General features: G+C 36.9%; 1 protein-coding gene across 20 annotated transcripts in view; it reads right to left on the bottom strand.

Moving 5' to 3' along the window:
- Positions 1–23,198, bottom strand: part of ablim1b (actin binding LIM protein 1b) — a 64,840-nt gene that overhangs the window by 39,596 nt on the left and 2,046 nt on the right. For 3 of the 20 annotated variants that reach the window (XM_043253576.1, XM_043253579.1, XM_043253581.1), the window contains exon 1: positions 6,491–6,861. The exons of 1 other annotated variant lie outside the window; for it this stretch is intronic. In XM_043253576.1, the coding sequence (XP_043109511.1) occupies positions 6,491–6,512 (22 nt within the window). In that variant the 5' untranslated portion in view covers positions 6,513–6,861. Of the gene's footprint in view, positions 1–6,490; positions 6,865–23,198 lie in introns of those variants that run through there. 16 more of the 20 variants (XM_043253577.1, XM_043253586.1, XM_043253587.1 and 13 more) reach the window with 8 other exon arrangements.

Raw genomic sequence — 23,198 nt, 5'->3', positions numbered from 1 at the left:
CTCAAACTAGCCCCCTCCACCCGAGACAGCTGTTGCTATAGCAACCAGCTCTACCAGGGCGGCAACAGCATGACACCGGGAGCTTGTACGGAGGAACCCCAGAGTGAAGCTGCAATGTCGACAGACAACGGCAAGCTAAGAATGAACTGTTTTGTGTTTCAATCATGCAGATGGGCTAAACTAGGAGAGTTTCCTGACATATGCTGTAACTAATACAACAGCTCACACTGTAGCTATATTAGGCAGACACACAAAAGGCAGATTTGGACACTGCTACAGTATGTGTTCTCTGCATTCAGCCAAAGGCAGAGTATGCTACCTCTACTCTGTCACGCTCGACGCAGATGTGAGGGAATGTGGGCAGGTGGTGAAGAACAGCACAGCTAAACACTGAAACACTAGGAGCTTCATTCATGAAACATATGCAATGCATATTTACATGTAAAATGTCTATAAAACATCCTCAAATTGTTGCACAAAAATGAATGGCTTTATGAACAATACAGATATGTGATTATCTCGTTTTTCATAGAAAAGGTCTGCAGTAAAATGTAAAAACATGGTAAATGGTATGAATAAAAATCTCATATCACGGCATGGCACGCTACATGAAAATTTGTTGAAGATTACATTTAACCATTATTAAATTAGTAGTGGTCTCAAAGATCGATTGATTTCTAAAAGTAATCTGAATGTAAAAATAGCTATACACTAATAAATAAAACACAAAAAACTAATTAATAGTGTGATATGTTATCACAATGTTATTTGTTGCTGTTGTGGCAAAGCTTATTTTTCAGCATCAGCATCAGTTTTCAGTGTCACATGATTCTTCAGAAATCATTATAATATGCTGATTTGGTGCTCAAGAAATATTTTATTTGATTGAATTGAAAATAGTGATGCTTTACTGTTCCACTAATAAATAAAGAACACCGTTTATTACTAGAAATTGTACTAAGAATATAAAACCTTTGATCAATTTAATGTGCATTTGTTGGATAAAAGTATTTATTTTATTCTTTTTTTAAATCATACCAACCCTAAACTTTTGACTGGTAGTGTATATTCAATAAACAACTTCAGAATATGTAACACTTCAGTTTAAAAATACAATAAACTGTAAAACTAATTTAAAACAGTGCATTTAAATTTCACACGGTACGTATATAATGCCATAGCACCCAACCGCTCAACCGCTGCGTAAAAACAAATGAAAACGCAGACCCGTGGCGATTTAATGTATGAAATCTGTCCATTAACACACACAGATACACATGAACACATTCTAAAAGCTTATGATGGTGTTAAGTAGAATTTAACACTATATTATTGCAGGCTGTGTTACTGGAGAGGGTTATTCAATCCTGAGGCAAAAGTGTATTTTGACTTGAACTGGCGGTATGACTCAGAATGAGTGTGTGTGTGTGTGTGTGTGTGTGTGTGTGTGTGTGTGAACAGAGTGAGTCAATGTTTTACTCCTCAACACTGCCTCCAGCAGCCATTTTCAAACTACACATACAATACATTCCTCCTCAACTCGGACCACAAAGGTTTAAACATCTTTTTGTCTGAGACCTCTGCTAATTTTAGTAGAGTTTAACCTTACAACAACCCCCGTACTAATCTCAGCATTAGCTCACCTCTCAACTCAATACTTGACCCATACTAACCTTTTGCGCTCAGGCCAAGTACAAACGACCGGGCAATCCACACGTGTCAGAGCTGTATACTAAAGAGAGCTTGTTTTAGACACAGACGTGGCCAGATTGCTGTCCTCTGGCTACAGGTAATGCATTCAGAGTGAAATATTCGTTCCTCATAATCATTTTGTATCGGATTGATATTATATTTGTATTGTGATGAGCACCTGGCTCCTCTCCAGTCAACGTCACGCCGGCCCTCACATTGCTGGCCCACGTCCAGACTCACAAACAGGGTCTGTGGCCAAGAAGAGAACGGGAAAACCGAACAGTGTTCGCAGCACCTGATAAATATCGTCTCTCATGACCGCTGCCATAAATCCAGTTGACATAGACCAAATGTCAAAATTCATATACAGCGCATTATTCAGGACATGCGTACAAGCGTATGAAACAATTTCTTTTTTGTTTTTAATTTGAAGGGTTCAGATGCAAAAGCCTGTGATATTTTTAAGGAGTAAAAGAAAGTGTAAAATAAATAGAAAGTGTAAAAGAAGCATTCATTTAAAATAGAAGTTTTTTGTAGCATTCTATTTGTCTTTACAGTTACTTTTGATACATTTATTTCATACCAGCTGAATAAAAGCTTGTAAAAAAGGTGCAATTTCAAGCGATTGTATCACTGTATAGATCTTCATCTTTAATCTGCAAATGCTACTATCATAGTCTTTGAACAACTTCATCTACTGAACGGGTACAAGACTGCATACGCTATGTCAAAAACCAACACCGTAAAAATAATTCTTCATAAAAGTGAAATAAATACAGCAGAACACTGCACTAGTGTTCTCTAGTGCAATATTATCAGTATAATTCATCATGTTTTGGCTGTGGAAACCTTTTGCTGATGAAGATCGATATATAGCCTAATATAACATCTCATAGTTTCAGTCAGCAATGTGTTATATACTAAGCTTTGGAATATTATGGTGGGAATCAATCCCAATATATTTCAGGTCCTTTACATACCTGAAATAAATTCAGCAAAATACAGTAGACTTGTACATTAATATGTGATTCAACATCACTGAATTCGTAGATAGTGTAGTGTTTCATTGCTGATTTTATCCAAAAATATGACTTGCTATTTCAGGGTAAAGTATTATCATTATTTTTGATTATTATTAAAGCATTAAGTTAAGTATCCTCTTTGGCATGTGCACTAATACATAAAGCCAACTCATCATCCGGTCAAAGGACACATACCACTGTGATAAGCAAATGTGATAAGAATATCTGTACCATAGCCTATGAGGCCTTTGAGATAAGTGACCGATGTAACATATTATCAGGTGTAATAACCAAGGGATAATGACATGGACAGAAATATGTACACTTATTAGTCTCTGTATCTGACATCTTGATATCTGCTTTGAATGTGGCTGGCAGATTTATGCAATTCCATTTAAAGAGTTCTGCGTAAATCTGATCTTTCCCTGAATTTAAAAGGCCAATAAAATGCATATCAGAAAATAATGTTGGACTATACTAACACAAAAGGAAATTACTAACATTTTGGTCAGATGCAAGCTGTGCTATATTTTCTGTATTGATATAAAGAGGCTAAAATTAAAATCAGAAGGCTTTTAAATTAAACATGTCTGCCGTATAACAAGGAAAAGATACTATTTTTGGTGACTGAGTTTTTGCTTAAATTAATGGATAAAATGATCTCATTGATTGTCCTAAAATATGCTTTTGTATGAGGAGGTAGATCACATTTACATCTATTTGTTAATTTATTGACATGTAATTACATTTTCGATTTTAAATGTCAAAAGTTCAAGTTGATAAATAGGTTTAAAGAGCATTTCCAACACATTTCTGCTGAGATCAGTGTGCTATGTGAGCAAAAAATAAGCTCAATAACACTGTAGCAGACAAACTGTTTACGCATACAATGTGAATACATACAGGTATCTAACCCTTTCATATGGGTAGTGAAATAAATATGTGCAGTCAGAAACAGTCCTTAGAGACAATGTCTTTGGCTAACTATCATTATCCTAAAATATCCTGTGGGGCTAAAAACTGTCATATCTATTCTTCTAATTAGGAACAATAAAACTTTTTTAGATCTTGTAAGTCTCATTTAAAATCCTGCAAAGCTCTCTGTGACCATTTATGGAAAGGTTATCAGAGTTATGTGCCTTTGACGTGAGTCCAGTGTGAGCATTCCCATCTAACCAATGATAGTACAGAGACTATTCAAGCAAATGGAGTGGAGTTTGGATGTGTGTGTGTGTGTGTGTGTGTGTGTGTGTGTGTGTGTGAGTGTTTGTGAATGTGATTTCACTGCTAAGCCAGGCTCAGACACCACCCAGCTGCATGTACGGAGGAAATGGACAATCTGTAAATCTGGCACAGTGGGGAGTGAGATTGTAGTTGGCTGGTGATGCAGTAGAATAATATTTGAATAAATGTAATAAAATAAATATAAAAAATAGGCACTGATTTTTTTATTCAGTAAATGAAGTCTTAATTATATTATTAACTGATTCTAATCAATATTAAATGTTTTTTTTAATTATTACATTTTATGCTATATTTTAAACAATGTAATATATCTAAAATGTCTTTAATATATTAATCAATGAATTAATTCATATAAAAATATTGCATACATATTTTAACAATATGGCAGGGTCATTTTGTAAATAATACTTTACATTCAGGTTCAGGTAATGTTAATGCCATGAGAACTAGTAAGTGTATGTCAGTTATGTTATGAATAATACAAGAAACAGCATCTGTTATTTTATGCATAAATTGTAATAAAACAAAAGTACACAAATAATATATTTTATTATTATAAAACCAATTTCAACAATATAAGTTTTATATATTGTGGGATTTATGTATATTTTATTATAGATTTCTGAACAATATAATACATTTATTGAATAAAATACTGTAGAAAGATCTATTATGCATTTCTTTGTGTGTTAGCTTGTGGCAGCTAGCCTGTATGTTAATGCACGGAATAAATGTTTTAAGGAACTCATGCATGTATTAATGAGCATATTATGTGCCATATCCATATATAAAAGCACTGACATCTGACATGCACGTGTTTGTGTGTAAATACAGGTGTGTGAGGTGGGTTTGCAGTGTGTGTTGTGCTGTGATTCACACGGGGTATGGCCTCAGCAACAGACCAGTCATCGCCCAGTTGCCATGGCTACAGCGATAGGCTAAATGCATTATTGAGTTCATTCTCTCTTAGTCTCTCTCTCTCTCTCCCTCTCTTCTCATGTCTCTCTCCCTCACTCCACCTCCCTCATCCTGCGCAGACCACTATTAGCTTTTACTAAAGCATGATCTACTTTTCAAAACACACGCATGTCGCTGCTACGAAACATCCTTCGCCTCCGTCTCCGAGTCGTTACAAGAGCTCTCTTCGGGAAACAACCCCTTTTCCGGAGAAATCCCAAACAGGAACGCACTGTGCACCGCCTGCATTCAGTTAATAATTCAATAGCCTGCTAAATTCCTACATAGTGTTACACAACATCTCTGCTAGAAACTGTGCCATCAGAAGCTCCTTTTGTTAAATAACAGTCGTTTTTTGTCCTATTTCGGGTGCTTTTCACTGTATTGTTTTAATCAGGCGGTGTGGTCCTGAGGCCTGAGTAAACACGATAATGAAGCGTTTAAGATTCACCAGATGTTCCTGCTATAATGCGGCTTCCCTCATCAGATGACATGAAACTTCTGAAGTTACTGCCACTTAATATTCGCAAAGAACACCAAGCATAAATATCCTGCACAAAAAGTTATGCGTATTCACACACAACCAATAGACCTAATATTATTTAGACTAGAACGTGGAAAATATGTACCGGACCACGCAAATGGTCATATATACAGAAAAGTCTATAAAATGGTCTATTGGATAATAATAAACACAAATGATTTTTGTACAATGTGCAGAGCACATGCTGATTCAGTGGTAAAGTAATCGTCTTTAAGACCAACCCAAGACAAACACACGCAGACTACAATTCATAAATATTATTACATTAACTGCAAGCTTCAGAATCACAAACAAAAACGAAAACACAGGTTTTAACATATTCACACCACTATGTGTTTGACCAACACAAGCTTTTTAAAACCTAAAGCCAACACAAGGTATCTAGAGAACAAGGTGGCTCATATTCGACATTAACATATCATAAAAAAATATAGATAAAACTAAGCATTACGGCTATTTTCAAACAATATATAGCCTACTAGAAATAGAAAATGCACATCATTTATTGTGTTTACACTTAAAATACACAATATATATATGATTTTTAAACATTTTACACTATAAAAAAAGTGCAGTTACTTTTACTATTAACAGAATAAAAACATGCACAATTTTCCATTTATTTTACACAATATTTATGCGTAAAAATCATTTAAAAAATGGCAGCATGAAGTGTCACACGATTTACACGCTATTAAAAAATAAACAAAAATGCACACTATCCACTGACAAAAGTGTCTAAACTAGCATTAGCGAAATACTGTCGCGAAATCTATCAAGCAGAGTTATCGACAATCTCAAAACAGCCTAATGACTACCAATTAATCGCCCTGTTTATCACTGCTAGTACCACTATGTTCCCCTCTGCAGTATCTCATTCATTTTTATACACCGCAATCTTTCTAAAGCAGCGAACTGTCCTCCCTACATTCAACACGCACGCAAATCTCCCACATGCTGGCCTGGTTTTCTCCCTCTGCATGAGCTCTCTCTCCTGGTCCCCACCCAGTGCTGTGCAATGCCATGCTACCTTTCTCCTTCACCATGACCATTGGCTCCTCAGTGTCTGCTGGGGCTCTGATGAGGAGGATCAGAGGGAGAGAGCTGCTTCCTCCTGCCTGCTTTCCTCCTTGGGTTCTCCTGCTTTATTCCCCCACTGAATCCAAACGTGAGGAGACGACGGAAGAGAGAGCGAGAGAGAAAAAGAGAGAGAGAGAGAAAGAGAGAGAGTGCAAGGCAACGGCAAGATGACAGCAGAGGAACGGATTGAAAGAGCTTGCTCTCTCAAACTAAGCAGCCGCTCAGCAACTGCTGGCTTGGTCTTCGTTTCTCGAGCAGCCCCCCCTCTCCTCATACACACGCATACCGTGTGCGTGTGTGTGTGTGTGCTTGTGGACTCTGCCCTGGCTCTTCTGAAATAACCAGGTTGCAGCTGCCGTGTGTGACAAATGCAGATTCCACAGCCGTAATCCCTCCCAGTTCGAGACACCACCTTAAATTCTTCAAAGAGAGATGGAGTGGACGGACACATGTGACTCAGTTTAATATACTGCACATTTCTGCTTTTTTCTATTCACTCTCTCTCTCTCTCTCTCACACACACACACACATACATATTATCTCCCTCCCATTGTTCATCACATGCTCTGATTAGCTGTGTTTATTTCAGTGAAGTGCTGACTGCTGCTTTTAGAACTCGGACTTGTTTGCTGCAGATGAATTAGCTGGAATATAACACACTTTCACTGACCCACGTGCGTATGAGGTAAAACAGGAAAACTGTGATATGCTATCTCTGGCCTTTGAGGGATCAGCTAGTCTCTCTCCGGACTATCCACACGTCATGGCTGTAGATTATAGGATTACTAGGCCGACAATTGAATTGGGGAGTTTATTGAGAGGCGTTATTAAGATTCACAACGGTGCACTGGCGTCACTAGGGGTAGTGTGTACTGAGAGAATGGGGCTGCTCTGACGAATTACCCAGAAGTCTTGGTGTTACGTGTTTACACTTTTTTAGCTCAGTATTTTGTATCAGACAGTATATAATATATCAAAACAGTAGTATATATATATATATATATATATATATATATATATATATATATATATATATATATATATATATATACACACACACACACACACATATTATTTAATAAACAACTTTCTTCTGTTTTAATAAAAAGCTGACTTTTCAGCAGTTATTACTTCATAATTCAGTGTCACATAATTATTCAGAAATCATTACAATATTTGTAAACATTTCTTGAGCAATATTTCTTTTAAAATGGCTGCTAAATTGTATTTTGTATTTCTTGAAACTGTGATATTTTTTCAGGATTCTTTAAAAGTAAATATTTCAAAAGCACAGAATCTTTTTTAACCAGTTTATTGTTTTCCTGCTTAATAAAAGAATATATATATAAAATACTATGCTCACTATGAATTAGCTCATGCACGACTAAGCAATCAGCCAATATATTTCATTATATAAAATGTAATTTCCACATAAAACATTAGTTAGCTAGGAGAATTATGGTTCAGATAAAAATGCAATAATGTGTGCACACTGTTAAAGACAAACCATAGCCAAAAATGTCCATAGCCCAAGAAACAGCCGTATGAGTTGATATGGTTAAAGGAGATTAGCTGAATTTTAAATAAGGGAGGATGTGTGCGAGAGAAAGAGACAGAGGGTGTCAGCATGAGAAGGCCACAGACAGCAGGTGCTGGATAAAAAGAGGAACTTGAAGTCTGTATCATTAGAAAGAAGAAAACAGCTGAATATTTTGTCAACAAGCAAGAGCAAAGAGTAGGAACTGAGCCAAAGCAACAAGAACAAATGCTAGACCGCTGTCATTACTCTCCATTTATATGTACAACACCACAAAATACTACTACAACTACGAACGCTTTATTGCTTCAGAATAGCGAATAGAAACGAATAATAGTTATTGAACCATATTGATTTTCTGAGTGTTTTTTTGTATGTTCTGGGATGGTTGCTAGGATGTTTCATTTGGTTGCTTAGTGATTTTCCCCGTCATACTGTCCAAAAAACACAAACCCACACCTTTTCCATGTCTGCAGCGCAGGATTCTTAAGGAAAAGCAGCAAATGCGGAACAGAGGAATAACGCGACGATACCTTTGTCTTCAGGGTATCTCCGACTTCCACTTCCTGAAGGGCTACACACAGCGGGGATCCAGACTTCTCTTGGCTATAAATGATTGATTGGTTGAGCAGAGCCATAATTACTGTACGCACTGTTTCTTTTCTACGAGCTGGCACTCTCTGAGCACAAGTGTCAAACATTAATAGTCAGGCTTACGCATCCATGCACGTCTATGCTGAGGAACCTCTTTCCAATCTCTAATATAACAATTCTCCAAATATTCAAAATACACAGCAGGTATTTCCTTACAAAAAGCAGCATGACAACCAGCAAGACCACATATGTTATGTGCATCTGGAAATCGATAAATTATGCAAACTTGCAATTAACATATTACAAAAATGGATGTATATACGTACTAGAAAATAACTGTTGAAAAAATATAAAGCTGACTGTAGTGTGAACAAAATTATTGTAGATCAAAGGACGGACAAATAGAAATACGTGTGCTAAGTTATGTCCTAAATCTGCATGAATAAATATGTCAGTATGTTACTACGCGATGCAATGACTACATTGTGAAACATTTACAATACCGGTATATAGCCTTTACGGGGTATAAGGATGAGGGATTGCAAAAAAAGAGACCTCTGCAGACTAATGGGAAGATTTGTCAGGAATGTGTCCACCATTTCAGCCATAATCCTGCCAGCGGGATAGTGCTATGATCCAGCTCAGACTTTAGATTAGCCTCACATCCCACTGCCTTATAAACACAAATACCAGCATCTCTGTTCATCTCCTCAATTATTTTGTAATAGGTTACAATCGTGGCTCGGTGCAAACCAAAAAAACAAACCAAAAAAAAAAGAAATCTTCCCCTCTACAAATATCACTTGTCTCGGAACTGCTGCTATGCTAAAATGTAAAATATCCCTTGATTAAATATATTTTTGGCCCATTTTAGAAATTACTCAAACATTTTAACTAATGTCACTGTTTCCCAAAAATCTAAAGATTTTCATTATTTTTTCTAAAAAATCGATTAAAACGAAGTAATTTTAATAGAAATGCAATTTGCATATAAAATAATTAAACGAAATCCAAATAAATTAAGTAAAATATTACAGAATAATCTAGTTTATGCCTAAAAAACAAGAAAAAAAGTACATTCATAAAAATCATTTAACTCTTAGAAAAATGCTATTACAAACAATTATCGCTACTTAAATTTGTTTAGCTTCAACATAATTTTCCGCACACAACACAGACGGTCGCATAATAAAAATATGTTCTATGATAGTAAATAAGTGTCTAGCAAGAGTCTAGCATCTCTCCTATTCTCCATCCTCCCTTACCAGGTCCCATGTCAGGAGGTGCCATTTTCTCCAGGATGACATACTCATTAGGGTTCAGGAAGGGCAGCTGCTCCATCATAGACTGTTTGGGAATGAGGTAGAGCACCTCAGCCACGTTCCCATCTTCGATAATGGACATTCTCCGAACTGAGTTCTTGCGCTTCACCCGGTCCAGCACCACAGAGTCGTCGGTCCGGCTGGAGCCGCACAGTTTGCCAAAGCTATTAAGATTGGGTAAGTTGGGCATGGCGAGACCCTCTAATCACTAGAGGAGATACCATACAAGATAAACATAAAAATCGGTCACACAATAGTGAGTTGTGTTACAGCTCAAGCCCAGGTACTAGATTAAATGTCCAGATCGCAGGGGTTTATTTGTGTTGTTGGTGAAGCAGCGCTGAGCCCCTGCTGTGAGCTCCTTCCTAGTTTACTTAAGCAGATTACGGTCCGATGTATTTTTAGTGATTATCTTCAGTGGGATGGAAAAAGAGCACCTGCATGGGACAGTCATGGGAGTCATGACTTCATGATCTGATACAATGCGGATGAAAGTTGCAATATCAAAAACAGATGCATCCCGGGGCTAATGCGTCACGGGCTATAATCTTCAAGAAGATTATAAAGTTTTACACTGAATGGTACTGCACTCGTATATTGCGGTTTAAATCATATTTAAATTAAATCCCGTGACTGGCTTACACGTAATACAAAGCAAGGCATCATCATCCTTATACTGGACATACCAGGAAATAAAACGCATACAATAATGCATCGGCTTGATTAAATTGACATTTCTGATGAAAACAAAGATCCTCTCTAACCCAAAGTGCTTCTATCTGAGTTTGTAAACCCACACCGAACAAGCGTCCGCATTTAAACTGGCACGTCACCAAAGCTGATGAAGGGGACCTTGTCTGTGGTACTTTTAGAATCATAAACCCTGCTTCTCTGTCCCATACGTACCGAGGCGCTAATATCACTCACATACACGTTTATGTGTACAGCAATTACTATGCAAGGACATAAAGGGGTATCTCCACAGTCACTGTCAGAGTTATGATAGCTGTTATATAAAAACGTCAATTTTCATTGAGGTCGTCATTTATTCAAATGATCGCATCAGCAGAAAGCGTGCGATACTTGTTTGTCTTATGCACTCATTTTATAACAGACAGCACAGCAAAGAAACACAAACACTTTAAAGGGATAGTTCAATTAAAAATGACAATTCTCTTGCATTAAATATAAATGATACATTGAAGAAACAAGAACAGGATACAGGAATTACACGGGTGTTAGGGTCTGATATGTGTGTTTTAGTATTTGTTTGCTAGCTTTAAAGTAATGTATATGTCAGTACGCACCCCTAATGGCTGACAAAACTCAATTTAAGCAGATATACATATTTACAGTATATTCATTCTTTGTCTTCAGGAGATGCAGGGAAAAAATATTGATGACTCATATTGCACCATTCAAGCATTTTTCAGTGAAGTGCTTTCAATGATAAGCATGTTATTCTCAAGAGTATTTTATTAAATGTATTAAAAGTACCATTTATACATGCACATTACCATCAACACATCAATAAAACAGCAGTGCACTGCCGCCATTCATATTAAGAGTCATTCATATTCACATAAACAGCTATTTAAAATGTTTTTTTCAAGCACATGAATACTGCATGTTTAAGTAATAGGCACAAAATTGATCGTAGAAGCACTACACTAAAGGTTTAACAGTCACACAAGGACAAAATCTATTCCTGCCTACAAACAGATCATTGTTTCACTCAAATGTTGTCTTATAAGCTGTAAAAACTAACATGGAACATTTTGGATATTTAAAACATGCATACAAAAACATTATTTAAAAAGGGTGGATGAAATTCTGTATGTGTTTTATGTGAAAGTGAATATTACGACACCATTTACTTTCTCATTTACTTTTCCACATTATCTTCAGTTGTGATCCAGAGAAAAGGGTTTAGTTTTACAAGAGGGTGAGGTAATTATGACAAAATAATATTTATTTATTAATTGTGCGTCACGAAAAAGTAGTTTAAGATTTAAATGTAAAATTCTGTAGAATATTTGAAGAATTATTAATGTTGTTTGAAAGAAGACGATTTCAGTTCCGTATGGAAGATTACGACAGATTTCACTAAAATTCTAATAATTTTAGAAAACTGACTTTCCTTTCAATCGTGACAACTCTCTGAATATTTTTAACATGCTAATGGATATGACAGAGTCAATATATTTGCTCTAGTCAAACTAGATCGGCTATGCATGCAAGATATGCTGCTCTTGAATGAACAGGAATACATAAATCCCGTAACAGATCTAGACAGGTGGAACTGAGGAAGTGGGGGGTTTTAGAAGCAGTCTAATGGCACACTCCTGCTTACAGTGAACACTGAACCAAAAATTTTTAACGATGAGCAAGCAATCTCATTGGCTGCAGATCCAGCAGAGGCCAAAAAGCTTGTGCAATGTATAATCAATGTGACTGACAGCAGACTGCAAGTAAAGAACCTATCGGCCTGTGCCATCTAGTGTTTCATGGCTGAAATAGATATAATATTCACACACTAGGATGACTTTACAGCAGTCAATCTGGATGAAAAGTAACATTACTCTGACTGCTAATTAAAGACACAAAGGAAACATAACCAGACATCCTGAGTGTTACAACCTCTTTGGTCCTCATGTGACACGTTCCTTCATTCCCATTTCTGTGGCAGCTCATTTTTCACTTATGCCTTTTCATCTAAATCTCCTCACCTGTGTGTGTCCTTGTGCATTAAGATAATGACTATGACATTACATCTGGCATACGTCTCACCAGTGCCTTGTATGACCCAGGCGGAGGTTATGTGAGCAAGGAGACAATAAAATATATAATGACTGTTACAACAAAGTGCCCAGACCACCTATGTCTCCATCCAGAGGGGCTTATAGGAGAGTTGTGTATGCATAATCACCACTTTAGCCTCAGAGAGATGACTACAGTCTACCAACTGTGGGGCAAAAAGCATCTGTCAGATGTGCTAGAGCACACTTACAAAGATGCATGAGCGCAGAAACAATCTGCAAAGTGTGTGTTGGGGCACTTTAAAAAAGCAGTGTGTAATTTCTGAGAGACTAGCAGCAATGATTATCTCCCAGAAAGTTCTGGAGCAGATGTAGAAATGTCTAGACCGATCCAAACACACACGCACACACACACACACTTTCTTTTAATACTACAAGACACTATCTAACTCCACACGGTCTATTTTAGGATAAGGATACTGTCATGATTTGACTGATGTCTCAAAGCACATAGACAAAACAATTTAAAGCACTTAGCGAAAATCTATTGTGTAGCCCAGTTAAGAAAGTAGAACCCAAAAAATTAGCAGTGCACCATTTTAACAGGCTAAATTAAATTTCCATCATTTGAGTATATGAATCCCTTCGTGTTCCAGCGCTCAAATGCTTGAAATGCCTCACATGACAGAGCAAAGAGGCAGATTAAGTCCTGCTGACATTTCGCCGTGTTGTCATTCGGTCTCTGGCTGTGCTGAACAACACCACAGAGTATCCATTACCTCTGTCACACCCTTCACAGTCCCCAACATGAAGGTTAAACCAATACGCAGCGATGAGACAAATGTGGGCGAGAGGTGAAGAGGTGAATGCTAAACTGTGTTTATTTGCATCTTTCTTTTTCTTTCGTCCTTAGGTATTTTAACCGGCCTTTTTGCTTCAATCTGCAGTACAGGATTCTGACCTTTATCAAGTCAGTCATGCTGGTGACCCCAATGTAAAACAAAATATAGGCTATATTGTCTCTGTAACACGTTCATTAATACACACACACGCGCGAATATCGGACAATGTTTAGTAGCCTATTAGTATTATGTTCAGTCGAAGTTCAGTATAATATTGACATTTCAAACTATTTATTACAACTTGTAGTTACCTCTACTGCCCCAGGGGAAAGTATAAATGTTGATTGGGTAAAAGGCAATTGTATCTTGACATATGTCAATATTCAAACCTGCTTCCTTACGCAATGAAATGCTGCCCACTGCGCACTAGCTGTAGCTGTTTTAAATGCAGAAATATTAATTACAGCTCTCTTAGAGTGACTGATTTATTTGACAAATGTAAAGCGAGAGCAAAATCTACTGTGCAACATATTCTAAGTATTGTACATTCTCTATTAGTATATAAAGCCACTACTGCACAAATATAGGCCTATCATGTATAGTTACTCTTGAGTGATGTAAAATGCACATCTTTGTCCACCTTATGGCCTGTTACACATATGTTCTGATTCTGGCAAGGTCAACACAATCAAGCAGCTAATCTGCACAGAGAAGCGCTCTGGGGCTTGTCCATAAAAAAGAGAAGCTCAAGCTCCTTAAAAATGCTACCGGGCCTTCCATCCATCTTGACATCCTTACACTTGACCAGAGGAGCTGCTGAGGAAAGGATGTGCATGTGTTATCCATGGACTGGGAAAGCTCAAGATGGGACATAGTACTGGATCCGCTCCGGCTCCCTTTGGAGGAAGGTCATTAAACCAACCATGCATGGTTTAATAACCTTCCTCCAAAACATCAAACAATACTCCCTTTCATCGCCACTCGGGCCCACGTCTCATTGCATAACATTTCTCCATGTGGCGTATAGAATTTCTCATGGCAAGAATGAATCACTTCATAGATGAATGCAGGCAATGTAAAGAGCATCATGACGAGGAACGCTGGCATTATATAACACCTATTCACAATGCATCAAGATTTCAGTCTCTCTCAATTCATTAATTTGGTAGAGGAAGATGCCACCCTTAAGAAGAATGTGTGTTTATTTTTAAACTGTAACATTTTTAGAATTGGGTTTAAAATGTGAAGGATGATTCATTAGCCAATGTGTTACTAAGTATAATAAATAGAAACATTTCCTAATTTTGTCAAATAAATAAATAAAAAGTAAAAACCTTCAAAGAGTAATACATAGAATAAGAATAATAAAATATAACTTTTTTTTTTTTTAAATACATAAAAACAATTTAATTAAATAAAACAATAAATTATATATATTATATATAAATTATATACAGTATATATATATATATATATATATATATATATATATATATATATATATATATATATATATATATATATATGTGTGTGTTGCTTGCCATTGTTTTGTGAAATCTACCAACAATTTCAGAATAATTGTTTTTGAATAAAGTAAACCCTACAGGATTTTTTTCAGTACTATTTAAAGCCCTCAGGAATGCTAAAATTTTGTCATTTGTAAAATGACAAAATTAGGAGGAAAATAGCATTTAAATATGTTGAGATTAAATTTTGGGCCATCTATGATCTAGAGAAAAATATATGCAAGGCATTTTGGAGTTTTTTTGTACAATATTAAACAGGGGATTCCTGCTCTATTTCTGTATCCACCAAGGAATCCTTAGTGTAAAAATAGTCCTAAGTCAGCCTGGGATATGTACATAAACTAATAGCAAGTCAAATTTTGTTAAGTGTTGCTCCCCCTAGCTGCACCTCTGAAAAGTACAAGAGAATAACTTGTTACACACCAAACCCATGGCCAAAAAAACAGCAAATCTAATCCAATCAAACACAGTCCACTGCACACCATGCGCAATTACCATCTCAAGATCCACTTCACAGTATGAAGTATAAGCATGCACCATAAAAATGGCATACACGTGCTAACAGTGCAGTTTTTATAAGGTAAACTTAAATGTTATATTGCAACAATGAACAGCCTGTCTTATCATAAAGACACCTTCTTATTTATGTTATACAAATGAGAAAAATATTCAAATATAACTGGTTTGTTTCTCAAATAGTCAAAACTCAAAATCCTTTGAATACAACATCGGTTTGTTTGATTTTTTTTCAGTTTTTTTTGGCTGTGTGACATTAATTCAACATCCCTGAAGGAATTTAACTCCATAAGAATCGCGTTAGCTAGTAAAACCACACAGACATATTCATTTCTGTTAAGAAATCTAGAACAAGGTTCTCTTGACAATTACGACATGGAACAGGATGCGTTTCTTCACACTGCGTGGATTAAATGACCGCATCCCTGCTTTGTTTCTCACACACAGGCTCGCAAACAGATGCATGCTCTCCAGGAGCAATAAAGGTGAAGCGGTATGTTCGGCTCCACCCATTGGCGGATTCGACTAGATCAGCCTTGCAACTCCGAAAACTAGCATGTGCCACATCAGTTCCAGAGTTCAAAATATACAAACACACACTCTCACGAAACAACCACTGTGAGATACTGTGAGAAAAGAGGAAGAAAAAGAGAGCCTTATCCACTTTGAGTGGTTACACTTGACGGAATATTGTAACAAAAAAACCCTCCTGCTTTTAGTCTTCAACAACTGCTCTGTCAGTGCTCATTGGACTCATTCGAAGAGGAAATGTTGGGGAAATTCTTTCACAATGTTGTAATCCTTTCCAGAGTTTTTCTTTTTTTTTTCCCCCTCTGTATTTTACGTGAGCCTGGTTCGAGTTATATTCCTGGCGATTATGGTCTACTGCGCAAATAGCCCACGGTATCAGAGATTGCCCAGAAACGTTGCGGGGATGTTTATTTGTTTGGAAGTCCTTCAAACCTTCAGCCAACCTCAGAATCAAACCTTATGATAACTCTCAGCCCTTAAGAGAGTCCTATTACAGACCCATGAGCATCAGAGTGAATAGCACCAAGGTCTCTGGAGAGAACAAGATGCGAGCAAGCAAGACAAAAACAAATCTAACACCGTGTCCTGATCAGGTGTGATACCACAAGCAACGAACACATTTGATGATAAATGTTACAGTATATAAGAAGGATTACGGACTAGTGAGATTTCAATGTGGGCAGGGCTTCCAGCGAAAAATAGGAATAGACTTAAGAGATTGGTGGAAAAGCCTGTCACTCATAAAGGGTCGATCCAAATGTTAGAATATTTATTCAAAAATAGTGCTGTCAAACGCTTAATCGTGATCAGTCGCACCCAAAAAATGTTTATTTTGATGCTGAGTATATATGAATGTGTAATTTGCATATTGCCTGTATGCATATATTTAAGAAATTGTTTTAAATATAAATGTAATAATATTAAATATTTATATATAATATAAAATATTATATTATGCGTATATAAATGTACATGCATTTATATACACATAATAAACAAACACAGTACAGATACATATGTAAACAAAATCTCACAAGATTTCACAGTACCATTCAAAAATAAAACTGTAAATTGCTAAATCACTTATAAATATACTTAAGTGAATAAATAGAAATAATTTAATCAATTTCCTTTTAAAAAATAACAAAAGATTGATAATGAAAAGCATTAATAAAAACATTTTTTATTCATTTGCAAACTTGTTTTAAAAAAGCAAAAATATATTTGTTATTTTTTTTAAATCATGAGATGTTTTCTAAACATTAAAAATTCATTTGTCACTTTTAAAAGTGATTTATTCATTCACTTTTTGTTTTATTTTTCGATTAATGCATTGATAATTGATTTCTTTATTTCTTTATCTTAAATGGCACTCACATCATCCTCCATGTTTGAAAAAAAATCTTTTATTGCCTGCCACTTTATTGCTTTATGCCCGGTTAGGAGGACATGGGCACTGTATAAAAGCATCTAATTGCATCTGAAATGCATCTTAACACTGAAACATTAAAAGCTTTGAGTGGGTTCATAACTCAAAAATCTATTTGCTGATGCACCATTTAGTACGTTGCTGCAAAAAGCAATGCTTATAAAATAAGTGACCGCAAAATATCATGTGCAGTGACTGGATATACTGTAAGAAGACTGTGACAGAGAAGCGAAAGCTCTCTCAGGGTCTAATGACACAAAGAGATTGCATGTTAGCAGCAGCTCTGAAATGATGTCAGGTAGCCACTGGCGATGGCCTTGTCGCATACACAGCACTATTCATTCCTCATCATGCTCCCCTTTGACTAATGTAAGCATACTTAACATGATCCTTCAGAAAATTATTCTAATATGCTGAGTTGGTGCTCAAGAAACATTACTTTTTATTGTCAATATTGAAAAATGTTGTGCTACATATTTTTTTATTATTATTATTTATTTATGTATTTATTTTTTTACGGAAACTACAAACACAGCCATTCAAGTCTTTGGAATAAATAAGATTAAAATAAAAATAATCATACTTTTTATTAAGCAAGGGTGCATTAATCTATATATTCTCCCATTTCTTTAATAAAATTAAAAATAATTCAAAAATATATAATTGTTTACATTTGAAACAGCAAAGGGTTTATGGTTTCATCATGTTTAAAAAAAAGTGATGAGAATAAAAAAAAAGTGAAAATAGTCATGAAAACGAAATTATGATTTAAAAAAAAACATTTGAAAATGACCCCTTTAAAAAAGCCCGTACAGTGTCATGTCAGTGTGCATCATTCAGGCAAGCCTGATCATTCTCTGAGCTGGAGGGAGGCTTTAAAATAACACATTCTGACACCGCAAGCAAGCTAAACCGCCTTGACCAATGCTCCACATATATAAATTTTGGCTTTGAGAGATTCCCCTAGCATCAGTTTTGGTATCAAAAGGTCAGTTGCTGTATCCCGTGGGTTGACAGAATGCTGGGTAAACATGAGAGTCCAACACTGTGTTATAAACATACAGGGCACTGGCCTGGGGAACAAAACGGATGCTACTGTTTCAGTGATGTCTGATCCTACATCTGCTGCTCCCAAGCCACGGTCTGGAGAGCTATTATTAATGCAACTGTGCCCTGCTAAGAAGTAATTAATGTGATTGCTTCTGCTCTTACTGCAGGTGGTCTTGTTGGATGCAGCAATTAAGCCCTTATACTGCTGTGACCTTGCAGATGACCCACAAACCCACTTTGCCAGGAAAACTGAAAATATCGCTAAGGCTTTTCATTGTAATTGCATTCTGTCTTCGGTTCATGATAAATGGACCTCCATGCATCAATATCCATAAGTGGATCAATCAGGACTATAGGATTATTACTGTGATGTACTGAACAACATTAAGTCAGAGTATATGTAATGGCGGCCTCTCTAAGCTAAATCAATCATTTTGAAGAAAAGCATAACTGTCATAGTTCCACGCTGCAATAAACTGTCACAATTGTTTCGTAGAGAGTTTATTTATTTATTGAAAATATGGCTTGAATTATCAGTTATTTCCTTTAAATGAGGCATGTCTTCTTTTGGTTGACTCAGAGAAGCATTTCCTTTGATAATAGTTTGCAGACTCTGTGGCTTTTAAACATGTTAATGTGCGATTTAACTACTTCTTATTCAAAAGAACTTTGAGAGCTTTGCAATGTCAAAATTCACTCCCGTGTATTTTACAGAAATATAGCCACACTGTTCACACAAATCTCTTTTCTCATTTAGCAATAGATAGGGATGGAGTTTAGCACTGACTTTGTTTTTCAAGGATTAAAAGTCAAAAAAGAAAGAAAAGGAGAATGAGCTGGTTTCTGATGTAATAAAGTATGTAAAAACAGAAGGTCTGAAAATGCAATAAATTGGATGATTGTGCAATTTAAACCGCGGCCAAAGGGGCAGAATCACATTGACTTTACCTTGACTTCTTTTGCTTTAATACTGAGCTAATAACACTTTCTAAAAATGTGGGGTTCTTATTTATTTTCACAAGGTTACTATAAGAGTCAAGAAGACAAGGTATCAAATGCAATCTGGATTTTGTGATTAAGTTTTTTTTACTACAATGTAGAGCATTGTGATCCTTTGTTTTGAGAGGGATCTCTAGGTTTACTTTTAGCCACATCTTCTATAATAACACAGGAAATAATTGGGACAAAAGTCGGCTGGTAGCCAGTAATATCAGCAGCCCTTTCCCCCACTGGTCTGTAACTGGCCTTCTGTCCACAAATAGAGATAAACTAAGGAAAGCAAACTGGCTTTGACATGAACCAGGCATCAGGAGAACGTGGCCTGAAACATTTTGCCAAATACACGTTAAGATAAATTCCCAATTGAAGCTAAGCATTTATTCTGTAGACTCTCGAGTGGCTCTGGAGCTGAGCACAGATGAAGCATTCGTCAGGAAGGCGATTTTTTTTTTTGTGCAGAAGCACAGAATCAGCTGCCCACAGGGAATATAGAGCTCAGGAGTGTGTGGTCAGCTGGAATCAGAATGATGGCCTCCATCTGGTGCTCACACACCTGCAAGGTATATTTATATATATACATATGTGTGTGATAGAGTGTTAGTGTGCAATTGCATAGTGTGCATTGTACATACATTAAGCAGGACTACATTAAGTAGTTTTTTTCCCATTTAAAGTCCATTATTAAAGAGGTCAGATGCTCACTGGATAATTTTCAAATAATACTCCTTTTGCATAACAACCTGTAATGTAATGATTATTTTTTGTATTAAAGGTGAGATAAATATTAAAGCATTTTGGGTGTCTTATAGGTTGGACCCACTGTAAGTGATATATATGTATCATTTGTGTGTACCCGAAACAAAATTAAATGGAATGGGGAAATATGCAACAGTTACCCTGTATGACCTCTTGCATTTCTATAGAACATCTTGTGCTGTCTTTTCTCTTAGAATTATTTATAAAACTGCTGGTGTTTTTTTTAATAGGGTAGTAGTAGGTTTTTGGAGATGTCTGTCTCCACTGATAAATGAGCTCTGGATTAATTCAAACCGATGTTATCTTATAAGTGTAAGGCGGTGTAAAACACGTCTAAAACAAAACCCACTGAACAGAACACATGGAAATGTTTCTAACTCTCATTCCTCTGGCTCCTGCCCAGCTCCTGCCATTGTTTCAGGGAGAGCCGATCCACTGATGTGACTTCATACAGGATCTCCATGAAACTTCTAAACAATATGTGCCTCACCAAACCACTGAAGTAGAACGGGGGACACAGAAAAAAAGAGGAAAAAGTACGAGTCATACATGGGTTCAAAGAGTTTAACTTGGTGACATAACACAGAATTGCAGGTTCAAGTCCTGCCACTGGTTCCTCCATCATCCCTTCCCCCTCTCCACTTGACCAGCTCATCCAAAGAGAAGTGACATCCTAGTTATAGGAATGTAGTGGGTCCGGGCTTGGCTGGTTGAGGGCAGCTTGGGAACAGAGAGAGGCAGAGGGGCAGCTTCCTGGTGGGATCAAGCTTAATTAAGCTTGGAACAACAACTAAAGCCCTGTGGCTTTCATGAGGCTGAAACCCCAGCAATCAGCAAGCATGCTCGACTTCCCCATGTCATCCTAACGGTGGCAGGTCTGTAGTGCAGATCACCACCAAGTCCACACAAAGAAGCAAAGCCGGCGGCTAAAGGTCAGCGTCTTGCACAGTTCAAAGACTACGCGTAGCATTAAGACTTCTTAAAGAACCAATTTTTAAACTTTTACATTTGGCTTGTTTTTTGCACATTTTAGACAGAGTGTGGGTGTGTGACATTAATGAGACTAGCAGGTTACGTTATTGCGCACTAAGTAGTGACAAATGGCTGCTTTTAATTGAGTCATTGAATCATTTACTCAACTGATGCATTCAAAACCACTAATTCATTCAAAAATGAAAGAAACAACTGCTTTTATTACTCAGTCATTCGCACAAACCAGACGGAGATTCAAGAACAAAACAAGTTCCTTGCTTTGTGGCCAAGCAGAACGGTACTGTGTTCATAGAGAGTGCTCTGTTCCAGTCCATGCTGAAGCCTGTGTCATTTCAATCAAAGCGGGAAAGAAGCTACAAGCATGCAATGTTGTTGATATGTCATCAGTTAAGTCATAAAGCTACCAAAAATGTAATAAATGTTGCCTTAACATTGTGTTTGTAGGCATTTGTTATATATATGAGTCACATTTAACGCAGAAATTAAATGGTTTTGCAAACTGTATAGGAGCACCGCAGTACTGTCTCCCTCATCTAACATACCCGATTCAACTCGTCAGCTCATTATGTAGTGCGTAATGCGTATAAGAGTTTAAATATCAACACTTTTCGCTCATTTTTAAGCCGGATGCTAATGGTCTTATCAGATTCAACGATCTATGCGAAGCTGCAGCTAAAAGTGCTAACGCCAGACCCAGAGACCTCAGATGAATTTGAAAAGTATTTTCAAAAATAGCGGCGTTTTCCTGCTTTGTTTTTGGACTATTTTCAGCTTTTTGCTAGTGAAGCAAAAATACAACGTTACAATATGCAATGTTTCAAAAATATTAAATTACTTAATCATAAACTCCTCTTGAAACACCTTTTGCATCAATAAACAGCGGCATCACCTAACATCACAAATTCAGTATATTCTAACACAGTTATTTGCCGGATCCTGTTATTTAGCTTAATTGACTGTGTTGAAGCTATGTGCAGGAATGATTCAAACTATTTACCCAGCAAACACAACTCTGACTAAACCCAAGTGACTAAGCGGGATACAAAGAAAGCGCAGCATTGAGCTGGACAGCAGGAATTATGATGTGTCATTCCGTTGGAGTAAAGTGATTGTGTTTCCGTGTCTCTAAAGAAAAGCCATGTCAAACAGAGTAGGTTCTATTGCAGCAAATCTCCAAGCGCTCTGGCCTCCATCCTGCTCACCCCCGTCAAGAGACAAGTCTCAGAGTCTGACAACCACTTAAAGCAATGATAAGGGACATATCTTACAGGGGCTTGGATGACCTGAATTGGGACAGTGATAAGTAGAGCACACCTCGCTTACAATCCACAGTCTAATCAGTTCTGAAAGAAGTCGTAATTTAGTAACTTAGAATTATTTTCGTGAGTAGGAATAGCGAGGCTGGGTAAATGATGACAGAATTCGAATTTTCGGCTGACCTATGCCTTTAAGAAACGTAATGAGCCATCATCAGTTTGTTTTGCCATCTCAAAAAACTGCCAATTTCTGAAGGTCAAAGTGATAGAGCTGTCCCAAAGATGTGTTTCCTGGAGAATATATGTGAGGGCTGTTGGGAAAGAAAACAGTGGTATCACTGCTCTGTCTAAAGCCCAAAGAAAAGCAAGTCTTGAGAGGTTCCTACTCGCTGGATGTTGTTAGAGACGGTTCACTTTTCAGATTCTCACACTGATTTCAGCTGACAGCTTTAACTGGGCTTCCCCAGGGGCCGGCAATGATCTTGGGTCCAAGAAATGGAGATACACAGAGAAAGAAGGAATGCACCACGAATAGATGAGTGAACAAT

Source organism: Puntigrus tetrazona, chromosome 12 (genome assembly GCF_018831695.1).
Source record: "Puntigrus tetrazona isolate hp1 chromosome 12, ASM1883169v1, whole genome shotgun sequence".
Lineage (NCBI taxonomy): Eukaryota > Metazoa > Chordata > Actinopteri > Cypriniformes > Cyprinidae > Puntigrus > Puntigrus tetrazona.
The sequence above is the reverse complement of the archived record's forward strand: the minus strand, read 5'-3'. Positions and strand labels throughout refer to the sequence as shown.